This window comes from Photinus pyralis, unplaced genomic scaffold (assembly GCF_008802855.1).
Source record: "Photinus pyralis isolate 1611_PpyrPB1 unplaced genomic scaffold, Ppyr1.3 Ppyr1.4_unclustered_Scaffold4715, whole genome shotgun sequence".
Taxonomy (NCBI): Eukaryota; Metazoa; Arthropoda; class Insecta; order Coleoptera; family Lampyridae; genus Photinus; species Photinus pyralis.
Window position 1 is genome coordinate 27,047 of NW_022171639.1, and position 23,067 is coordinate 50,113.

At 36.6% G+C, this 23,067-nt stretch overlaps 4 protein-coding genes across 11 annotated transcripts; 2 read left to right on the top strand and 2 right to left on the bottom strand.

Moving 5' to 3' along the window:
• Positions 1-818: 818 nt before the first annotated feature.
• LOC116182322 lies at positions 819-2,368 on the bottom strand. Its single transcript, XM_031502846.1, has 5 exons — positions 1,869-2,368; positions 1,600-1,776; positions 1,410-1,544; positions 1,268-1,345; positions 819-1,207 (listed from the first exon to the last, which is right to left on the bottom strand). The coding sequence occupies exons 1-5, from the start codon at positions 2,054-2,056 to the stop codon at positions 856-858; spliced, it is 930 nt and encodes a 309-aa protein (XP_031358706.1). The 5' UTR covers positions 2,057-2,368; the 3' UTR covers positions 819-855.
• Positions 2,369-3,269: 901 nt separating this feature from the next.
• Positions 3,270-8,750, top strand: LOC116182319 (uncharacterized protein K02A2.6-like). 6 transcript variants are annotated; one of them, XR_004147482.1, is made up of 3 exons: positions 3,270-4,637; positions 7,136-8,038; positions 8,094-8,750. XR_004147482.1 is itself a non-coding variant. In XM_031502842.1 (2 exons), the coding sequence occupies exons 1-2, from the start codon at positions 4,211-4,213 to the stop codon at positions 7,957-7,959; spliced, it is 1,251 nt and encodes a 416-aa protein (XP_031358702.1). In that variant the 5' UTR covers positions 3,270-4,210; the 3' UTR covers positions 7,960-8,746. The 6 variants fall into 6 exon arrangements, 2 of the variants coding, with proteins under 2 accessions (XP_031358702.1, XP_031358701.1); XR_004147481.1 differs by having other exon boundaries at positions 3,270-8,038; positions 8,094-8,748; XR_004147479.1 differs by having other exon boundaries at positions 3,270-7,080; positions 7,136-8,746.
• Positions 8,751-15,392: 6,642 nt separating this feature from the next.
• On the top strand, positions 15,393-19,334 carry LOC116182320. 3 transcript variants are annotated; one of them, XR_004147484.1, is made up of 5 exons: positions 15,393-15,909; positions 15,952-18,521; positions 18,574-18,807; positions 18,909-19,061; positions 19,112-19,334. XR_004147484.1 is itself a non-coding variant. In XM_031502844.1 (5 exons), exons 2-5 carry the CDS (start codon positions 18,320-18,322, stop codon positions 19,150-19,152), a joined length of 630 nt encoding a protein of 209 aa, XP_031358704.1. In that variant the 5' UTR covers positions 15,813-15,909; positions 18,314-18,319; the 3' UTR covers positions 19,153-19,334. The 3 variants fall into 3 exon arrangements, 1 of the variants encoding a protein (XP_031358704.1); XR_004147483.1 differs by having other exon boundaries at positions 15,393-15,896; XM_031502844.1 differs by having other exon boundaries at positions 15,813-15,909; positions 18,314-18,521.
• A 1,282-nt stretch (positions 19,335-20,616) lies between these two features.
• LOC116182321 lies at positions 20,617-22,631 on the bottom strand. The gene is made up of 9 exons (XM_031502845.1): positions 22,309-22,631; positions 22,013-22,261; positions 21,762-21,961; positions 21,579-21,710; positions 21,472-21,525; positions 21,196-21,419; positions 20,986-21,144; positions 20,806-20,935; positions 20,617-20,756 (listed from the first exon to the last, which is right to left on the bottom strand). The coding sequence occupies exons 3-8, from the start codon at positions 21,895-21,897 to the stop codon at positions 20,921-20,923; spliced, it is 720 nt and encodes a 239-aa protein (XP_031358705.1). The 5' UTR covers positions 21,898-21,961; positions 22,013-22,261; positions 22,309-22,631; the 3' UTR covers positions 20,617-20,756; positions 20,806-20,920.
• Between the last annotated feature and the right edge of the window lie 436 nt (positions 22,632-23,067).

Consider the following 23,067-nt stretch of genomic DNA (forward strand, 5'->3'; position numbering starts at 1 on the left):
CAGCAGCACCGACATCATCTTTGCAATGCAATGCCGAAAAAAGATTTGACGAACTGTTACTGAAAATTAGAAAATTAAAGTGGGATGTTGAAATGCTGGGTTGTCAGCGGCTCAGCACCGTATGAAAAAACTGATTTTGTAGTGATGCTTGGACGTATTCAAACTTTCATACAGTAGCAGTTAAGGCAAGGATTATTTCTTTGTGTGATGAGACAATGGCATAAATAAGACGATGATGGTTATTCTTGTGTATCAATTAAGACAATTTGTACTTATGTAAAGTTTGAGTATTAAAAAAGAATGTATAAAGGGTGCTTATTCATTTTGCCCTGACATTCTTCCTTTAGAACCAATTTGTACGTGGTATGATCAAACACGCTTATTTCTTGTGTAGGAATTGCGAGCGAGAGGGTTAAAAAAATTTGGGGATTGGTGTTTAATGAACGCTCAATTTTTAAAACGAGTACACTGTACCTACCGTGAATAGACGTTCTGCTTCGTATCGCGCATTTGGTAAAAATAGAATATTATCAGCTCGCATTATGCCGACTTGCGTATGCACTCATTTCATTGCACAGTGATATTCGCGATGTGTTGTGGAAAATAATTTTGGTATTTCTTTGTGATAATTTCACTCGAACTCAGGTAGATACGTAAATATTGCATTTAAAGTTATGCCGTGAATGTTTGTGGCAGGTAAACTAAATTAATTAATATCAACAATCGCATTAAACAATCCATGTATTTTCTACATAAAATTAGCTACATTACATTAATGTTTTACTTATTATTACTCGTAAGTACCTACCGAGGTACCTACTATTACAAATGTGAAATTAAATTTAAAAGGAAAAATTAGTTATTCTTTAAAAATTGCATGTAATTTGTAATAAACTTCATGTCTCGATGCAGGTTTTCATCTTGAAGCCGTGATGCAGCCAATTCCCGTTCTAAACGCTCCGTCTGGAGTTGGGAATTTCTTTGTCTGGCCTGGAAAATTGTCAGCATCTTCTCCAGACGCCCTATTGATAACATCGCCAGCTCTTGGGGTGTGGACGGCTCGTGCCATCTGGGCGATTCATGAGATGGCGGCGGTGGTGGTGGTGGCGCCTCTTCTTGGTCGATGGCTGCTGAAGACGGCGGCGAGACGTGTTCATAAAATTCTCTTAGTAATTGCATATCTTTTTCCCCCCTAGGCAACGGGGCACTGTAACAATAAGAGAAACAGTATTAAAAATAGATTATATGTATAATAAAAGTAACTTACTGAAAGTGATTGTTGCCGCCGTTATTTACAGGTAGCTGTAGTGGTAAATTTGGTTGTTGTTGTTGAGCTGGATTATTTCTGTAACGTAACATTAGAATAAGTATTTCCACATAAACGGAGGTACACTAATGAGTAAACTTACGGAAATTGATACATGTCACACATCGCGGATTGTGGATGTAAAGCTACCATTTCTGGCGGCTGCGTTTGAGTATTTGCCTGGGGTAGCGGCCCAGGAATTATAATATGCTCCAATATTTGTACTGATGGATACTGGCTGTAAAACATATATGTATTAGAAATTTTATTTTTTCGTGAACAATAATTTGTACCTTAACTGTTGTTGGTGTTGTTGTTGCTGGCCATGTCTGGGATCTATCACCGGTGGTCTCATGTGAGGTGGAGGAATTGTTGTAATTGAAGGAGCGTAAACATGATTGAAATTTCCCTCATATTCTTTTAGAAAATCTTCCAGTTCATTTGTGGTGGTGGTGGTGGTAGCTATTGTTCTATAAAAAAAATAAAATAATACCTACAACATTAGTATCTATATGGATGGTGGAGAGCCAGTACTAAATTATTATACAAGTTTACAACTTACCTTTCCCGATGTCCTTCTTCATCTTCCGTGACGAGGTTGATCACATCACCATCGGATAATTTTGTAGGTTTTTCTAAGGCGGTCTTTAAGATTGAGCGTCCACCACCCCCACAGGCATTTATGTAAGGCTTCTTACTCGTTGCACTTTTTTTTAAAGTCAACTTGTTGGCGCGTTTGGTTGAAGACATGACGATAACGTGCAGATTAACACTTGTGCCGCAAAATGTCTACCCCTAGGTATATATGTGGAGGTTTTTGTTGGAGTTAGCAAAAGAGTGATTCTGAAATAACATCAAGGACCGTTCTCACACACACACATCAACCATTGTCCTGACACCTGCACGCTTTCCAAGAAACGTACATTTCCATGGTGTTAGCAAATGATACCCGTGAAACACCTGCAACATTGAAGATTCCCAGAAGACGGCAGAGACCATTCACCTCAGTTTAACAATGATAATATTCATTAATGTACTGGGAAGATGAACTTTAAATGAGCTTTAATCGTCGATAAAAAAAATCGGCCTCTACGTGCTTTGGTCTGGTACATTACAGCCAATCATCGCAGTCAACCGCTTTCAAGGTTACGAGTTGGAAATATAAGCTATGGCGAGCAGTACAGTAGTGCTAGTCCAGTAGTACCTAGGTCTCGAAACAGTTTGGTGAATCAGTAGCAGAAAATGGTTATTGCTATTGACGTTCAAGGATTTAAAACATCCCCAACGACATTTACGCCAAAGGAGTTGGCGGTATTTAATGGGCACCAAGTTGCACATATTGTGTTCAAACCTCCATTTTCATTTAGCAGTTTAGATGTGAACTACCAGAGACAAGCTATCTGGCTGATGCACAACCACCATTGTATTAAATGGGAAGAAGGACATACACCGCCCCACTTATTTCCGATTATACTTCGCCGGCTAGTATCACCAATGGAGGCTATATATGTGAAGGGAAAGGAGGAGGCAGAATTTATACGAAAAACCTTATCGCAGGATGTCGTCGAGATCAACGAGGAACCTGCATTACCTAAATTGGAAGCCAGCTGTTTATCATTCCTATCCAAAATGTCATTGTGCATTGGCAAACGTGTATTACATACATAACAATTATACAATGCCGTAATTGTTTAGTAAATAAAGCGATAAAAGTTTAACATTTGTTCTTTCTCTTAAATACCCTATAAATAAGGATGCGGATGTGCAAAACGATCGTTTCAGTAAAGGTTTCGATCACTATATAAAACCTACCGTGAAAACGTGTTTATTTTTCAGTTGGAAAACACTGCTATCAAGTATATCTACAGCTTTCAAAATAAACAGCTTTTGATATAAACAGGTAAACAGATAAACAGGTAAACAAATAAACAGATAAACAGGTAAACAGGTAATGAATGTAGCCGATCCAGTAAACAACGGCGGTGCTATAAATAAAGGATACTTCATGTATTATATGCAGATTGCAAAAGCGCCTGTAGATGGTCTTCGCAATTACGTGGATGTACTAGAGGAAGAGTTGAAAACGGTCAAAGAAAATTTACATAAACTGATAGAGGATGCAGCAGGTGGTAAACCAGTTACATAAAGCGTCACGCAAAAACTTCCCCCGTAGACTTTTCAAACTACGAAACGCAGACCGAAAAATCTACAAACCGATGCCGGGAAGGAATTCTATAACAAATCATTCGCCAAATTGATGATGTAAGAACGCATTAATCACTATTCCACGTACAGTACGAAAAAGGCTGCACTGGCCGAGAGGGTTATAAGAAGTATAAAAAAACCCTTGTACCGGCAGTTTAGTTTACGTGGAAAATATGTATGGATAGATGCAATCGAATCGATCACGAGCGAGTACAATAATCGTAAACATCGAACAACGGGGATGAAACCGATCGAAGTGAAGGCCGATACAAAGCCGGACGCCTACAACCACATCAAGCTCTTCAACAATAAGAAATGCCGTTTTAATGTCGGCGATTGTTGTAACCTTATGTAGGTAAATATGTAATCACATTTAGCGTCAGCCTAGACACAGCCACATAATTCAGCTGAAGGTCAACAGGGACAAGCGGAGGAAGGCGAAGGTGGCTAGTAGTACTACGCTCGAGTGTGGATAAGGAGTTCTAAAATTTTGTTGCATTATTCATGAATTTAATAAAGATGTTCTTTGATTAATCGGATTAATCCAGTAATCACAACAAAATTGGCGACGAGGAACGAGGATGAGCACGATGCAGCCACGCAATGAGTAAGCACGTTTCCACATATCACAAGTTCAAGATCCATCCAATGAAACTATTTTACCTGATTGCTATTGCTCATCGAATATAAATAATCAGCATGACGGAATTAACCCAATTTATCGCTACTTTGCAACAACTACTGGAAAAAGTTAGTAACCCGACCCCGCACCCAGAGACGCCACGTCAGGAAGATAAAGAGGATGCTTCAAAGATACACTTCGACAACTTCAACGGAAAAATAGAGTCATTTACGACGTATATTCAACGACTCGAAAACTTGTTTGACCTCCATCGAATTCAAGCCACTCCTGACGGAAACGCACTGCGAGCCAAGGTACTTCTAAACTGCATTGGCACCCAATATTATCAACTTCTCTGTTCACTATGTTCACCAGATTTGCCTACTTCAAAAACGTATACCGAAATTGTAGATGTTTTAACGAAACATCTATGTCCAAGGCAAAACATAGACGTAGCTCAATTCAATTTTATGAAGAGATCTCAAACAGCAAGCGAAACCATTAGTGAGTATCTAGCTTCCTTAAAGCAATTAAGTATACCTTGTCAATTCAATTGTATACATGATAGTTGTAAACGATCAGTTTCGGCACTTTTCCTACGACCAGTATTCATATGTGGCCTTCGAGATTCAAATATTCGCGAGAGGTTATTAATCGAACAAAAACAGTCATTTGACGAGCTAGTTGAACTTGCGATCACCCTCGAAGCATCAAAGAGGAATAACGAGAATCTTGCGGCAAGCTGTTCATCAACCTTACCAACGGGAGTTATTCAATCAGCTGTGCAAGTTAATGAAGTGAAATCTCACAAGAAAATTCATCGAAACCGCAGCCGTAACAGGAATAGCGATCATGTTCGAAATTCCTCAAACTCTCAAAGTCGCTGTAATTCACAGACACGTAATAAATTCAGTTATCTAGGAATAGGTCACTTATGTTTACGCTGTGCACTGGCAAATCACTCATCACGTGAATGTAGAATCTCGCAAGATAAACTGCATTGCAATTCGTGCAATAAATCCGGGCATGTTGCTAAAGTCTGCATATCTACGTTATTCAAAAATCGGAAGAATCGCAATGCTTCGGTACAATACCTCGATGACCCAATGCCTTCAAGCAGCTCAAGTTCAAATTATGTGCTACAAGTTGTCACCATTCCAAATATTTTGAACACCTCAGTTAACTACACTGACAGAAAGTTTCAAATTGCTGTGCAATTAGAAAATAAGGAATCCAACTTCGAAATTGATTCTGGCAGTCCTGTAACGTTTATGTCGAAGAGCAATTATGATAAATTAAAGCTAAGTGCGGTTATTCAAAGTGCGGACATTCAATTTCGTTCGTTTACACTACAGCCATTCACTCCATACGGAAAAGCGGAGATAAGTGTTCAATATCGTGATATAGGTGCAACACTACCACTTTATATCATTAATCGAAATGTAACGTCGATTTTAGGAAGAGATTGGATGAAAACTCTAGGGTTATCAATAACTCATACAAATCCCAGTGATCGTACACCACAGGAGCCCTACGCAGTTCAACAAGTGCAGTCTCCCAATTCAAATTGTGCGGAAGAAATATTTTCTACGTTTGCAGATCTGTTTAAACCAGAAATAGGATGCATTCCCGGGATAAAGTGTTCGTTACGAATTCGCGAAAATACGAAGCCCATGTTTTTAAAAAACCGTACAGTGCCATATGCGTTACTCGATAAAGTAAATAAAGAGCTTGATAAATTGGAATCACAACAAATAATTACCAAGACTACACACAGCGAATGGGGATCACCTTTAGTAATCGTACCGAAATCAAATAATGAAGTACGGCTCTGCGTAGATTTTAAAGCTACAGTCAATCCAAATTTACACGAGGCAAGATACCCCATCCCATTAATCGAAGATATTTTCAACAGATTACGAGGTGGAGTATATTATTGCACCTTAGATGTACATAAAGCATATTACCACATCAAAATGGACGAAGAAAGCTCAAAAATTCAAGCTATTTCTACGCACCGCGGAGTCTATCTCATGAATCGATTGGCTTTTGGAATTAAAGTCGCACCCAACGAATTTCAACGTATCATGGATGAAACATTCTCACACATTCCAGGCACCGCCGTGTATTTTGATGACATTATTATCACAGGTAGTACAATTGAGGAATGTCGACAGCGGTTAATCACCTGCTTACATAAATTACGCTCGATGAATTTGCATTTAAATCGCGACAAGTGCAAGTTGTTTCAAACGGAAGTGACATATTTAGGGCACACAATCGGGAAATTTGGTATTAAGAAAACGAAGGATAAAGTTCAAGCCATTGTAGATGCGCCACGCCCGATCAACTCCGAACAGGTACATTCCTTTATTGGTCTTACGATGTATTACGCCAAATTTCTACCTGATATCTCGACAAGTACAGCGCCATTACGTGAACTGTTGAAAAAGAACGTTAAATTTGTGTGGACAAATAAATGTGAAAAGGCTTTCAACGACATAAAAACGTTAATATCGAGTGATCGAGTTTTAGTGCCCTACGACCCGTCGTTGCCACTTGTGTTAACGCGAGTCCGGTCGGTATTTCGGGTGTTTTATCTCATGTGATAAACAATGAAGAGCATCCGATTGCTTTTATTTCTCGTGCGTTAACACAAAGTGAACGAAATTATTCCCAGCTTGACCGTGAAGCTACCGCAATATTTTGGTCTGTTAAACGACTTTATAATTACTTGTATGGTCGCAAGTTTACCCTTATTACAGACAATAGACCACTATTCCATATTCTGTCGCCTTCTAAGCAGATACCAGCCATGTCCGCAACACGATTAATTCGGTACGCATCTTTCCTGAGTGCATTCGATTTCGACATAAGTCATCGCCCAGCAAGTATGCATGCAAATGTCGACTATTTTTCTCGTGCAACTAAATCCGGAAGCTTACTAGTTAACGATGAAGACGAACATTCGCAATATTATTCAAACATTGTACAATTTTTAGATTCCGAACTAATCACGGCTTCAACAGTAGCGAAAGAGACCGCCCAAGATGAAGAGTTATCTGCGTTACTACACTCGATATCAACGTCTCTCGAATACGCTCCGGAATACTCGACACATAAAGGAGTAGTATTACGAGGGAATCGAGTCGTAATACCTACGAGCTTACGCCCTCAAATTTTACAACAACTGCATTCCGTGCATAGCGGGATCACGAAAATGAAAATGATCGCCCGTAACTACGTCTATTGGCATGGAATAGATCGTGACATTGAAAATATCGCCAAATCCTGCGCCGTCTGTGCAAAAATGCAATCAGATCCGGTGAAGGTTCCAATCCATTCGTGGGAAAAGCCTGACGCTCCATGGCAACGCCTTCACATAGATTATGCGGGACCCAAGGATGGTAAATTTTATTTTGTAATCATCGATAGCCACTCAAATTGGCCAGAAGTATTTGCATCGAATAGTGCTCCTAATACAGAATTGACAATCGAATATCTACGAGAAGTGTTTTCGCGGTTTGGCATACCCAGGATTATTGTTTCAGATAACGCCACTATTTTCACTAGCGATCGCTTCACATCTTTCTGCTCGAATAATGGAATCAAACAGTGTTTTTCAGCTCCAGGCCATCCGGCAACGAACGGCACTGCTGAACGAGCAGTACGGACACTGAAGCAAAGGTTAGCTGCATTGGCCGATTCACCGATTCCGCATCACATTAAGCTACACGAAATTTTATTTACGTGGAGGAGCACACAGCAATTCAGGATCGACACCAGCGGAACTCATGTTAGGACGACCTATGCGCACCAAATTTGACATTCTACGCCCGGCTCAAGAGAAGACACCATCTGGGAATTTACTGCCAGTAACACGAAAATTAAAGGTGGGAGAAAGGGTATGTGCACGAAATTACGTAGGATCGGAAAAATGGAAGTTTGGCACCATTTTAGCAGTATATGGTAGCCGACATTATTTAATACACCTTGACAATGGTCATGTGTTAAAACGTCACATTAACCAACTTCGATCGACACAAGTGGAAAAGCCAGAACCGCCAATGCCAACGCCCAATCGCAGAAAAGTATCGTTCGCACCCAACTTGCCCATCGTACACATTTATAACGGGAACCAAAGTGATCCATCAAATAACTTAGTGCCTACACAGCAGGAACGAGAAGTTGGGGAACAACCCGAAGCAGCTACACAGCCCGAACCAGCTGCACAGCCCGAGCCGCAGCTAATACTCCGACGATCAAACAGAATCCGAAACCAACCAGTGTGGATCCAGGAGTATGTCACCAAATAAGACATTTATTTAATTATTTGTTTTGCTTTTTGTAATTCTTAATTCAAATTGTTTCGACTTCTGCCACTCTATTTAAAGGTGGGAGAATTGTTGTAACCTTATGTAGGTAAATATGTAATCACATTTAGCGTCAGCCTAGACACAGCCACATAATTCAGCTGAAGGTCAACAGGGACAAGCGGAGGAAGGCGAAGGTGGCTAGTAGTACTACGCTCGAGTGTGGATAAGGAGTTCTAAAATTTTGTTGCATTATTCATGAATTTAATAAAGATGTTCTTTGATTAATCGGATTAATCCAGTAATCACAACAGCGATGTAGTTCGAATTAGCAAATTTAAATCCATATTTGCGAAGGGCTACACCCCCAATTGGTCCAGTGAGCTGTTCAAAATTGTAAAAGTACAAATAACAAATCCGGTCACGTATTTGTTGGAAGACATGAAGGCTAAACCGATTTTAGGTGGATTTTACGAACATGAGTTGCAGAAGGCCAAGTATTCGGACGTATATTTGGTTGAAAAAGTCCTGCGTCGCAAGAAAGACAAAGTGTACGTGAAATGGTTGGGTCTGGACGAGAAATCGTGGATTGATAAAAATAATGTTGTTCTATAAGGTTATGATGTGTCGATTTGAATAAATAAATAACTAAAAACTTAAATATTTACTTTTTATTATTGTAATTCACCATACAACATATTTCCTAGTGTCTCTTTTTCTCATTATCGTTAAAAGTAATTCTCGAGTCTTTTTATAATCGAGCAATTGAGTAGAGGGCCATATTGCGGAGTCTGGTCCGCAGGTCCAACCGAGAAGTGCATCAGGATTCTCTTCGCCTTTACGGATATTTTCCAATATCCATGTGTATATCTCGCGATGACGATTGTCCTCGTGCGTATTAAATCTACACTCTATTCCCTTTTCTACGCACACTTTAATAAATAATGTTAGGGCATTAACATTGGCATATTCTGCAGATTTACAAATAATTTCATTTATTACATATGAAATATCCTTATACACACCTGCAGAAGACTTGAGTAAATTAATTACATATTGTTTGATATGAAACAGTAAACTATCAATATTACTACCACTACTACAATCACTAACATTACAGGATATTGATTTTACTAACCTATCCAGTTCAATTTTTCTCTCTATCAGTAATCTAATATTAGTTTCACATACATTTCTAGAGCAAGCACACCAACCGAAACATTCATCAGGGAGGATAATGAGGTTTTGTAACACCTCATTAATGAATGTAGTGGATGAGTTTCTCAATAGACCTTGTTTTAAAAATTGTTTGTAAATGGGAATAGAAGCTTTGTATAGCTCCTCCTCCAATTGTATTTTCAAATTTTCGCTATCCATTATCCGTATTGTTGTTGTTGTAGTTATTGTTGAGGGGTTTTCTAAAATACAAAAGGTGTGGTTAAAAGACGCGAAGGTTGTGGAACATCGACATCGTCATCGTCGTAGTCGTTAGTATGGTTGTATTAGGTAGGATTACTAAAACTACAATATCCCCAAGGATGTGTATCGATACGATTAGCGCATATGACGCGTTTGTCATCGTGAGGACTTAATACGACCTTATTTTGTTTCAATGTGTATACGGCATGGTTCTTCGATCGTATTAGATTCTGCTCCTTTTTTATAGTTACAATATTAAACAAGGACCTTTTATAATCATCGATCGTAACGTCCCTCATACTAGATGATGTGGATCCTTTCGATTTCTTTATCAATTTTCCATCGACCTCATATGAATACATCTTTGCACGCAACCCTACAAATTCGGTCATTATACGGCCATGATTTTCATCCTTCATTAACCCCGGAATTTTTTTATTTACCAAAGGAATTCCAAACTCGTTTTCGGGATCATAATCTGATGTATCAAATCTATGAATATCTTCCTTTATAATTTCATATATTTTGGGAACGTTAAAAGCGTATATTAAACTATCGGTATCGGTGTACAACAGCTTTGCGGACCATTTTTGAAACTTTTTCAAAACGTAGTTATAATGAAAGTCGTAAAGAAACGTTTTTGAAATGTCTAAAACTGAAAATCCTGCGTATATAGGTTTATCGAAAAATACTTCTAATCTATCCATTTGTATGATCACCATGTCCTTATCGAATATCGTACAACTATGGAAGTTTGGTTTGGATATATATGCCCTAGCGCCGTAACGTCCGCCCCATTTAGTCAATAAATGCACCTCCTTGTATTTCCGCACGTTCTCCATAAGCTTACCAAAAGGACTATTAATCATTAATTTATAGAAATTTTTATCGAACTCATTTTTCGCCCGCTGTCGCATACCGATATTTAATTCGATGTATTTTTTCAACCACGGAGACTGCTTGAACTGCAATACTCGATTTATTTTTACTAATTTTAGACCGTGCTGCACGTATATCTTTAAATTTCTATAATGAACGACATATTCGCGCTTTGGATATAAGGTTAACATCAGTTTTTTAAATTTTGAATTAAGGGGTATCATATGCTCCGGCGCCATGGGAAAATCACTATCAGATTCGTGCAACTCGGAGGGATAGTCCAAATCACAGTCTACTATGTATCCTACGTCAGCATCGTCCGGATGATTAAGTATGTCCAAATTTTCAATGTCCTCTACAAAGGAGAATTCGCCGAAGGGCAAGAAATTACACATTGTGGCACCATAAAGATTATTAATGTCAAGGTACAATAGGTACATCGTGTCAAGGTCGCTGTTATAGTCTTTCATGAACGGGTTGTTAGCTTTGGCGTATCTAGTAGAACACTGCGTTATACCGCCTCTAATCCCTTTCTCGATAAACATGAGTTGATCAATATCAGAGAAGCTCCAATTTCACGCCCGTAACTTTTAACATGGCGTCAAAAGCTAGACCCGGAGCGGTATAGTAATGCAAAGGATCAAGCCGATACGTCTCTATGCACGTATTGCGAAAGTTTTCGAAAATATCAACCAAAAGAAGAACATCCGTTTTTAAATAAAGGTCGGAATAATCTCCTAATGTTTTAATGTTGAATGTATTCCATACGTTAAGCGCGTGCTCGTAATTGGCTTCGCTTACCGCTTCGTTTTTCAAATTGCTAAAAAATGCATCTCTAGGCGGTAACTCTGGCTCGTTTAACCTCTCCCATGAGTCGACATAATCGTACGGAAATATGCCCTTACGCGTTAACAAACCAAATTCATTCGCGTTGTCGCTATGCAATCTTATAAGGTTTTTTTTGTCATTCTCCAAATATGAGGACAATTTATGTATACTGCTACTCATAAATCTAAAGGAATCGATAAAGCGAAACTTAATACAAGTATAATAATAATAATAATAATAATAATAATAACTTCACCAGACACAGACACTGATCGTTACTTGATTTTAATCCGTGCGATTAGTTAACCAGGCTAGACCTGAGTTCTCACAAGAAACACCGACCATAATAATAATAATAATAATAATGTCTTTTATTAGCTACATTACAACAACATATATAAAGTACTGGTATCCTGTACGTACTTTGTGAACGAGATATATTTCTCCTTGTTTACGGGCAAAAGTTTGATTTCGCCGGGAATGACCCCGGTCGCAAGCTATCTAATAATAAAATGAGCGTCGTAGCCGCTCAGATTATGAAAAACTACAGGTTTTACCTGACTATCTTTGTAGTTTAAGTTACACTTACTATGAGCAACGCCGCGAAAGAGCCCCCCACCCCTATGACTATGGTCTTTAACTTTTACGTCACCCTCCAAAAAAGGTTTTTCGCAAATGTGGCAGTGCGTTGCGCTCTCGATCCTTTTCAATTGAACCGAACTTAAACGCTCCATGGGAACTACAGTATTCATTATGGCGTTCGCCCATTTAGCGATATCATGTAACTGTTTAATAAACCATTGAATGCAGTCAGCGCCTCGGTACATCGCAAATTTTGAAAGTGACTCATCGTACGAGCACTTTAAATAGAACCCTATACTAAACGGAATATGTGACTGGTAAAGCGCGGTGGCTACACCCTGAAGAGGTGTCGAGTTATCGCATTTTTCCAAGATAGTTTCAAGGTCAGCATAAATAGCAAATGGAACCTTCTCCATATGCGAATAGTGAGTAAACTCTACATATTTTTCGGTATCCTTATTACTGTTAGGCATTCGAATGGAACACTTATTCACTTGATGACACCTTTTTGAATGCTTGTCTAATAGATCGCTCGACGAAAAATGATTTAAACATGTGTAACAGAAAAAATTTTTATGACCTCGATTCGATAATTGCGAGAACAGCGCCGACATATTTTTAATCCAAGCGTAATGATAATAATCGTTGCCATTGTTGTTGTTGGGGGGAGATTGGTTGTTTGATGACAATACCAATAAATTTACGGTTTTTCTCCCATCCGTCTTATCGCTTAACATAAATGGAAATACTTTTTTCTTAACTACGCAATACAAGTTAATGGAGAGGTGATTTAATTGCTCAAATTTTTTTTTATCGATTATTTTAATAGGAAATTGAATAGATTCGCGTTTTAGTATGTCATCAAAATGAGGATAACTACTTACTCTATCAACATGTTTGGTGACGGGATTTAAAGCAGGCACTATGGACCATAGAAAACAAAATTTATCATTGTTTCGTACATTCACAACGGCTTTCTTAGCTAGTATAAACGAAGGCATCTTTATATATGTTGAAAAACCACCTTTGCACTTCACTTAACGCCCAACCGGACTGTTTTTCGGAAAAATTTTCCAACTTGGCTTGCAGTTTATCAAAAACGTTCTCCTTGTACCACTTTTTAAGATTGGTGCCGATATCAATTACGGCATTTCTCGTTTGAAATGTTTTTATATCTACATTGAGATCTTGAGGATGGATAAAGTTACATGCCAAACTTACGTTTACCTTTAACATTGATCGTTTTAGCGCCTCACCAATTTTGCGCGCAAAGCTGTCGTACGATTTTTTTAGAAAAACTAAGGGGTCTTTATAGGTAAAGTTTACAATGACGCCGGTAATCAAACGGCCTTTAAAACGAGAATCTAAGGTGTACCACGCCAAAGTACGGAGCGGATGATTTTTTCTATCGACGGTGTCATCTATTCCACAACCCTCCCTTTTTACAGAGATATTTTTCAATTGTTGTTTTAATTGTGCTCGAAAATATTTAAGTTGGGTTAAATTCGCTTCCAGTCTTATCGGGCTTTCATTTATCTCATTATGAAGGTTTATTGGTAATTGCTTTCTCTAACAAACGTATGTTGGAATCGATTATTGAAATATGTCTAACAATATCGGTCTTATTTTTTAATAATTTAATTGAATTACGCGTTAGATTAACTATGTTATTGCTTAAACTGGTAACAGATTCCATTGTACCTACCTACGATTAAAACTATTTTCCCAGAGTTCTTGTTCCTCAAAACGTAACAAAAATAGCTCGCCAGCAAAGTTGCGCGAAATCCGAGAGGCCCTCACACTTACACAAACACAAAGAGACGCTTGTCGTTGATGGAATATTACGTCAAAGATGCACAGAGGCGAAGTCATTAAATCGCGGAAATTGGAGGCCTTTTATACGCTCACGTCCCGAAGGACATTAATGAATACTCCCTTTCTTACATGAGTGCTCGCTATTGTTGGTGCTTTTCTAGGAAGCTTCGGGTGTCGCAGGTGTCCCATGCGCTTTCTGCTAACACCATGCAAATACGTTTCCAAGGTCGAGAACAATGGAGTCGGTGTTACTGCAGTTGCATGAGTGGGGTCTGGGAACCTTTGGTGTCGCAGGTGTCCCATGCAAGTACGTTTTCAAGGACAAGAACAATGGAGTCAGTGTTACTGCATGAGTAGGTCTTGGAAGCTTTGGTGTCGCAAGTGTCTCATGCAAGTACGGAGGAGGACAATGGAGTCAGTGTTGAGCTACCAGGAAAGCAACCTGTGAGAACGCCCTTGATTTTCACTCTTTTGCTAACTCCATCAAAAACCCTCCCCATATATAGGTGGAGATTTTTCATATTGGATAAGTATTAACGTGAACGTTAAGACCATGTCTTCCTCGATGTCTTCCTTAAACAACAAACGCGGCGCGAAATTGAGCATTAAAAAAAAAGTGAAACGAACAAGAAGCCTTACGGTGGTGCTAGTGGCGGAGGCGAACATTCGGTGTTAAGAACGGCATTAGAAAAAAATAAACCATCAAAATTAATGGACGGAGATGTCATCATCAATCTCATTACCGAAGATGATGAAGGACACCAGGAAAGGTAAGGCGTACTCGCGCTCGCTTTCCACCATCCATACAATTGTTTTATTGTTTTCATAGAACCACCACTACAACAGCCAACAACAACATGAATGAGTTGGAGGACTTTCTGAAAGAATACGAGGGCATCGTGAGCCACGTATATGCCCCACAAGTAAGGACGACCCCTCCACCTCACGAACAGGAGCATCAGCAGCAGCAGTTAAGGTAAAAATTGCTCATGAAAACAAAAAAAAATTAACAAATTTTAAAAAATTATTCTAATATATATTTGTTTTTATAGCCATCATCAGTATCCGGTACAGATATTAGAACACATCATAATTCCCGCGCCGCCGCCACCACCACCGCCACAGTCAAATCAGCACGGGGCAATAACGCCGTGAAGAACAATCACTTTCAGTAAGTTATACTTGTAATATACATACACTCTATTCCCAGATAACACAAGGCGTCTTGGAGATATCTGTTTTACATCCTATTAACATCTGAACGTCATACGACGTTTATAAGATATCTTATAAGATATCTTTTTCCATATATCTTTAAGATGTTAAATAGTGACACCTTAAAGATATCTTTTTTACGCCCTTTAGGTCAAATAATTTTCATGGTACTATATAATGTTTAAAAAATAGCTTAAAATTAAATACATATAAATATCATTCCCTTGTAATCGCTAAAAACGTTGAATATTGAACTTTTCTTACATATTCTAAAACTGAATTTATAACAAAGAATAATATTTAAAAAAACATATGCATGCGGAGGCGATCCGCCAACGCGATCGATGATGCATAGTACTGAAGCAATTTTGTATGTTTGCTTTTCAAAAAAAATTTAACAATAAAATCTTAAACCTTAATTCAGTACGTATTTTTGTGAAAAAATTTTTCGTCGTACGAAAGAATCGAACCCGGACCGCCTGGGTGCAAGCCTAGTATGCTAGCCCCTAGACCACTGGTTGGACGCTCTACATTACGATGATCTCGGGTATCTTTGTCCTCTACATCATTACATATTAAGTTAAAAAAGGATACAACAACTCTTGTAAACGGACTGATACTGTCGACGCCGGCTGTCAGTTTTTCCCTTTTCTGTGTTTCTAACCACATCCATTAGTGATTAGTCCATTGTGTGTGCGTTACAGTTTATATTGTGCGAATTAAAGGTAATTTAGCAAGCTTGGTTTTGAAAATAAATTAAATTACAGCTGCGGAAACCGACGGCGTGATTTTGACTTTTTGTGTAGTGTTTTAGGATAGAATATTGGTTAGGTTCGTTGATATACGATTTTTAGGTTAGCCACTGCGTTTTTTAGTTTTAAGCATTACAATGTCGCGAAGTAATTTACAAAAATACTATATGCAGGCTAAAAGAGCCAAGCCTAACAATGAAGAATCACATTCTACACCTTTAAGCTGTTTTCATTATAATAATGAGGCTTGTAGTAGTAGCGAGAGTAGTAGTATGAAAGCTGCCGATGTGGTGGAAATAAATAGCACATTAACTCTTAACCTATTACAATCACAATCTGTTTTATGTGAGAGCGAGAATGAGGATTCCGAATTTATTGAAGATGTTCCAGTAGAACTTAATTTGCAACCACCATTCTCTGAATTTGAATCTGAGAGTTCCGATACTGATAATAATGAAGCCGAGAAACATATAAAATTTAAGTTAGCAAACTGGGCATTAAAATACAATATTTCAAACGTAGCCACTACAGATCTACTTAAACTTTTGCATGATCACATTAATGAACCTTTACCCTTGGATGCTCGAACGTTACTTAATACAACAAGAAATGTTTCGACGGAATGTGTTCACCCAGGTGAATACTATCATTTTGGTTTATCGGCAGCCATTCATAATATTTTTAAATGTGTAGGAACGCACAGATTTAAAAACTCAGACCAAATAAGCTTACTTCTTAATATTGACGGTCTACCTTTAGCAAAAAGTTCACACAGCCAAGTGTATCCTATCCTTATATCAATTTTTGGACACAAATGTGTAAGGATGGTTGGCATTTATCATGGCTATGAAAAGCCAAAGGATGCCAATCTTTTTTTAAAAAGGTTTGTGCAGGATGCTATTGAAGTTATTAATAATGGTATAACAATAGATAACAACAAATATTTAATAAGAATAAAATGTATTGTATGTGATGCTCCTGCAAAATCTTTCATTAAATGTATAAAGGGTCATACAGGGTATTTTTCATGTACCAAATGTCAAATTGAAGGCCAATACCTAGCCAAAGTTTATTTTCCTGATATTGAAAACCTCCGGTTAAGAACTGATGAACAATTTAGGTTGCATGATCAGGATGATGAACATCAAAATGGTATATCAATTTTAGAGGAAATTCCTCATTTAAATATGATCACCAGTTTTCCTCTGGACTACATGCACTTGGTGTGCCTTGGAGTGATGAAGAAACTTTTATATTTATGGTGCTTTGGAAAACCTCAAACAAAGTTGTCTGCGGCTGCAATTAATGGCATTTCACAGTCACTAATAGACATACGGGAATGTATCCCAGAGGAATTCAATCGAAAACCAAGGTCTATCAATGAAATAAAAATGTGGAAAGCTACAGAATTTCGCCAAATGCTATTTTATACAGGCCCACTAGTCTTAAAAAAATTTTTAAGTACAGACCGGTACCTAAATTTCATTTCGTTACATGTAGGTATGACAATTTTAGCAAGTGAACATTTTCAACACCTTATACTGTATGCTTTGGACCTTTTAAAATACTTTGTAAAAACTTTTCAGACAATATACGGGATTGAAAATACATCTCATAATGTTCATAATTTATTGCATTTGCCTGAAGATGTGAGACTTCATGGACGTGTCGATAATTTTAGTGCATTTGACTTTGAAAATTTTATGCAAAGTATCTTAAAGTATGTACGTAAAAGTCATAAGCCGCTACAACAAATTGTTAAACGATATTTGGAAAAAATGTCAAGTGTTCAAAATAATAAAGAAGATATTACTACATTTCCATTAGCTAAAGATCAGCTGTTATTGGGCATTGATAAAATGGAACACTTTAAATCTTTAGTATTTCAAAATTTTGTTTTAAAAATTAATTTTCCTGATAATTGTTGCTGCTTGAAAAATGGTGAGATAATTAATATCACTAGTATTATTAAAATAAATAGGTGCCTAGAGGTGGTAGGCAAACAATATTTGTGCAAGAATTCTTTTTTTGATAGACCTTGTGAATCAGCTGATATTAACATATTTAAAGTTTGTGACAGTAACTTAGGTTCTTCGCAACACTTCAAAGTTTCAGATATTGATTACAAGTGTATGAAATTAAAATATGAAGGTCAGAATGTTATAATGCCATTTTTACATGGCTAATTTTTTTTTTTTTACTGATACAATATTTACTTATCAGCTTTAGACATATAGGTACTTAGGTATAGTTTGGTTTTTTGTGTATGTAAGTTTAGATTGGATAAGACATTTGATAGTATTTTGTCATTTTTACTTTAAATGTAAGGTACATAACAAATTTATTGTCTATCTTCAAAGTGAACATTTTTTTAAAGTTCAAAATGAATTCAAAAACCTGGACAGTTGTCCAATTTTTGGACGATTTGACGGTGGAGGCAATTCCGTCCACATGGATTCAAGGCAATGAGTGCCATTGGCCCTCTTTTTCAATGGAAAAATTACATAATGCTATCAGAAAATCCGAACCACTGAACACATGTTGGCCAACTCATAAAATTAAAATTTTTAGGAATGCAACTTATGGTAAGTTATAATTTTTGTATTTAGTATCTTTTGTAATTTTAACTTATTGTAGGGGATTATTTAAAAGCGAGAAACAAAGCAAGAATTGCAGAAAACACCAGTGATATCAATACAGAACCAGAGGATGTTGAAGTCAAAAGGAAAAGAATCCAAAAAATTCTATCGAGTAGTGAGGAGTCAATAGATGATACTATTTTGCCACCCCCTCCTTCTATTTCGAAATATAAAGCAAAAAAGAAGACTTCAACCTCGACTTCAACATTTAAGGAAGTACATATAACACCCGGTAAGTAAGTTCTTTTTCATTTTTTCTAGTTTACTTACATGTTAAATTGTAATATATGATCTATGGCACTTGATCTTTATAATGATCTAATTTTTTTTTAGGAAATGACTTGGGAAATGGAGTACACGAGGCGACAGATAATAGTTTTTTTGAAAATATTGAAAATATGCATGATGACATTAATGATAACTACCTAGAAGCGGAAAATAATAATACTTGTAAGAATTGTCGCTGCAAAGACTGTTTGGAGAAGGGTATAATTTTTTTGCTAATAATGTAGAAAGTACAGTTTTGTTTTTTTTAGATAGGGCCTTAGATAGGACAAACAAACAGTTAATGCAGTAATACCACATTTTAAGGAGTATGGCGACGGACATCCTTGGAGAGGTGAGATCCATAAAACAATCCCTCAGCAAAGCAGAGCGAACCCCAGATGAGGCACCCACAAGCTTTTTTACTGAACTGGGTTGTCAATTTCCCCTAAATTCGGAAGAGGAGATAAAAATCTTCAATACTTCCTTAGAAGATGAGGACAACTTCAAAAATGCTGTAAGTTTTTATGGGGTGTTTACATACAACGAATTTCCTGCATGATCTTAGTTTGCACAGCTTATTTACTTTGCACCAAATACACAAGTTTCTTTTCATACAATTTGTTAATCTCTTAGCTGTCACAACCAATCTAAAAATAAACCCCCCAAATTGCCCATTTTTTACTTTTAATTTTTTCTATACCTATACCTTTTAAAACCAAAAACCAAATTACTATAGTTTACCAAAACACTGTTTTAATCTCTACACTTGTTTCGCTACCTTGATTATCATCATCAGAAGATTAAATCTATACTTGAAGTTTCGTGAAGATGATAAATCAGTGAAAACCAGTTGAATATTTTTAATTACTGTACCTTTTGTCTTTATCTCTAAATTGTTTAGAAAATATATACTTTTTTAGGTTATGGAGCTTTCAAGAGTGGGTGGCTCTAACACATACAGTTTTGTGTCGAGAACCCTTGCCTTATTAATAACGAACGAATTAGCCATTACATAGGACTAACAACACGAAGTCTGGGTACCCGATTTAAAGAACACTCCAAAAACCAACCAAAATCAGCCATAGGTACCCACATAAAAGATTCACAACACTCCATTTCCATAGACAAGGCAAAAATATTACAAACTTCAAATAATTATAACCAATTAAAAATTTTAGAACATTTAGAGATCCACAAAGCCATCAAACAACCCAACCACAACCTCCTCAACGAAATCACTTTCTTTCCAGAACAACACCTATACAAACGCCTACACCCCTTCAATAACAAAGACACGCAACCACACATACACGCCCACTCCCCTACAGACCCCACATAAACAGCACGCCAATGCATAAATCTCTTCTACAACTTGACATAAAATATTTCAGTTCACATAACCTACAATTCGACACTTCAACCATACATGCTTACATCCACCTTTTAGACATCAACACAGGTAATTTACTCTCAAAATAGTAAACACGCACAACCTAATATCTACAATTACTAAATTAATTATATTTCAGTGTTTTCATTCACCTTTATGATTTCTGCTGATTGTGATCATCCAAGCTACATATTTCTAACATCTCCCACACAATGTTTCATTCACCTACTTCTTATATTGTATCTTGTACTAATGACGGTAAACTATTTTATTTTATAAACAATAACCATAATTATAAGTATTACAGCTACGGCCTGAAGATGGTATTGCTTAACGTACCGAAATCGATAGCCTATACAGAAAAATAAAACCCTATTAGCTCGACTGCACTTCCTGTGTGTTTTTTAACCTCAAATGCAATTTATTACCACATTACTTAAATTGTACATGCCTTAAACTATTGTATAATATGACTATTTTCATTATTGTATCAGTTGTTTCAAACTTCATCATTTTCAGGACCCCTTAAAAATGGATATTTAGTACTTAACTTAGTAAATAAAATATTCTTACGATTTTTTAGATTCAATTCTTCTTTTTTGATTTGTGTGTCTCTCTTTGGCCTTCGCCAACCAGTCTTTTATTTTGGGAATTATTTCTGCTTCGGTGGCATTACTTGTTTTTTTATTTAAACGAACAGCTCCTAAAAGGGATAAGGAATCATATTGCACAACGATCAACTTTCATACTTACGAACAATTGCTTTATAAATGAATAAATTTTTGAACACTTCTTTTCCTTTAGCCCCTTCGAAACTAAAATTTTGGCCAATTTCGTTGGAAAATAGCCGATACATAATTTTTTTGTCATTGTTTTGGCCTCGTTACCACCTATTAAGCTCAATTCAGTTGCCTGTAACATATTAATTATGTACTACTTTATTTATACATACAAGCAACTTACAAATAACTGCATAGTTTCTTCCGAAGATAAAGCCTTTTCGATGGTTTGTAAGTCCTTGTCAAAAGAAATAGGAATAAGTCCCATTATATTTCTCAAAGCATCAACTTCCTCCACGGATTTTGTTTGGTTGCCGCCTGCAATTGTTAGCTGTTCAACTTTTTCAGTTAATGATGACAACATATTTTTGATTGAAAATAATTCATTGATAACCAACTTCTGGAAACCTAAAAATGCTTGTTTAGTAAACAAAAAATTCACTGAAAGTTAAGTAATTACGTTTGTCATCACTTCCTGTGAAACCTTCATGCGAAAAATCTACCATAGATGAATCTAAAACATTGGGTGGTCATACCTATATACCTGCACAATCCACCTTACAATACCTTCTTTTTTTTTATTTGTGGCACGTCTTCCACTACTTGGTGATCCTTGCAATGATTCACGGTCACGAGATAGTGAAATTTTGTCTTGCATTCGGTCAAGTGAAGTACAAGAAAGATCAACCACAGAGCGACCTAAAATACAATAATAATTAGTGCATGTTTCAATATTTCTTAAGAAAATACCTTTTTTCTGGTTCACATCAAAAGCACATCCATCATAATCCGTTGATTTTTGTAATGATACACAACTTGGTTTATAACTTTTACCTACAAATTTTAAATTACCTCTGTGGACGGGTATATGAAAGCTTACCTTCATTCGAGATGGTGCGTGGAGTGTATGTATATCGGAGACAATGTTGCAGTTTCTCTAAACTGTAATCCTAAGAATGTAAAACTTTAATATAAATGTACAATAGCTACAGAATGTTTACCTTTTTTTTGTACTTTAGGTGGAAGAGAAGCTGTATGTAGCTGAGGTACGTGCAGTGATGAATCGCTGTCTGGAGATGTTTCACGATCTAAATTGTTTGAATCTGACGAAGAGTTATAAGCGTACTCATTTGCATATTTGGGATTTGCTTTTGACTTTCGTTTGCTTTGTTCACTTTCGCTTTGTGACGAAGCTAAGTTATTGGTATGTTGCGCTTTAGTGGCTTTTTTGTTTGCTTTTTCAAAGTTATCTAAAAATATTAATACTTTATACCTATAGTGTAAATTACTTACTAACCATAAGATCCCAAAATGTCGATGTCAAATAAATCCCATTCTGTATTCGGTGGTTCACAATGTTGTACCATTTTTTAAAAAGTGTTTTGAGTAACATGGTTCCCCTTTGATGGAAAATAACACACTTTAGTGTTTTTTTTATTCCAACTTGCCGGAACCACTTCTATAAGGTTCTCGTCGATGAAATTTACTACTAAATATGAATCCATAACCTAAAAATAAGCATATAACAATTGCTTTATTTTATTTGTTTGCGTTTTTTTTTGTATATTTTTGATTAAATAAGCAGTATTATCTTATTTTTTAATTCTTTATCATTTTTTGTTAATACATATATTTTTAATAATTTTAATTGTTTAATTCCTATCTTTTTTTAATATTTATTCTATTACTAATCTCTTTTAACTTATTTTTTAACTATATTTTTTTATTGTTCTTAATTTTTTAAATTATATGGTATGTAACATACGAAATGAAACAAATTTCTGATCAAAAGGTAACAGCATTACTTTACACTTTATATATTGTGAATCAATAAGTTGATCTTCGATAGACAAATCTGAACATAGAAAGATTCCTAACGCAGATGAATCCAACGGAACAGTGTAAAAACTTTGTTTAGTTTTAAAAAAATTTGCAGTAACAATTTTTTTATTTTGTTGGAAGAATATGCATTTTGCTTTGCCTATTTCACCAGACTCTAATTCAAAATAGCAATCTGCATTATTAGTTTTGATTATCCATTCTAGAGTTCTCACAG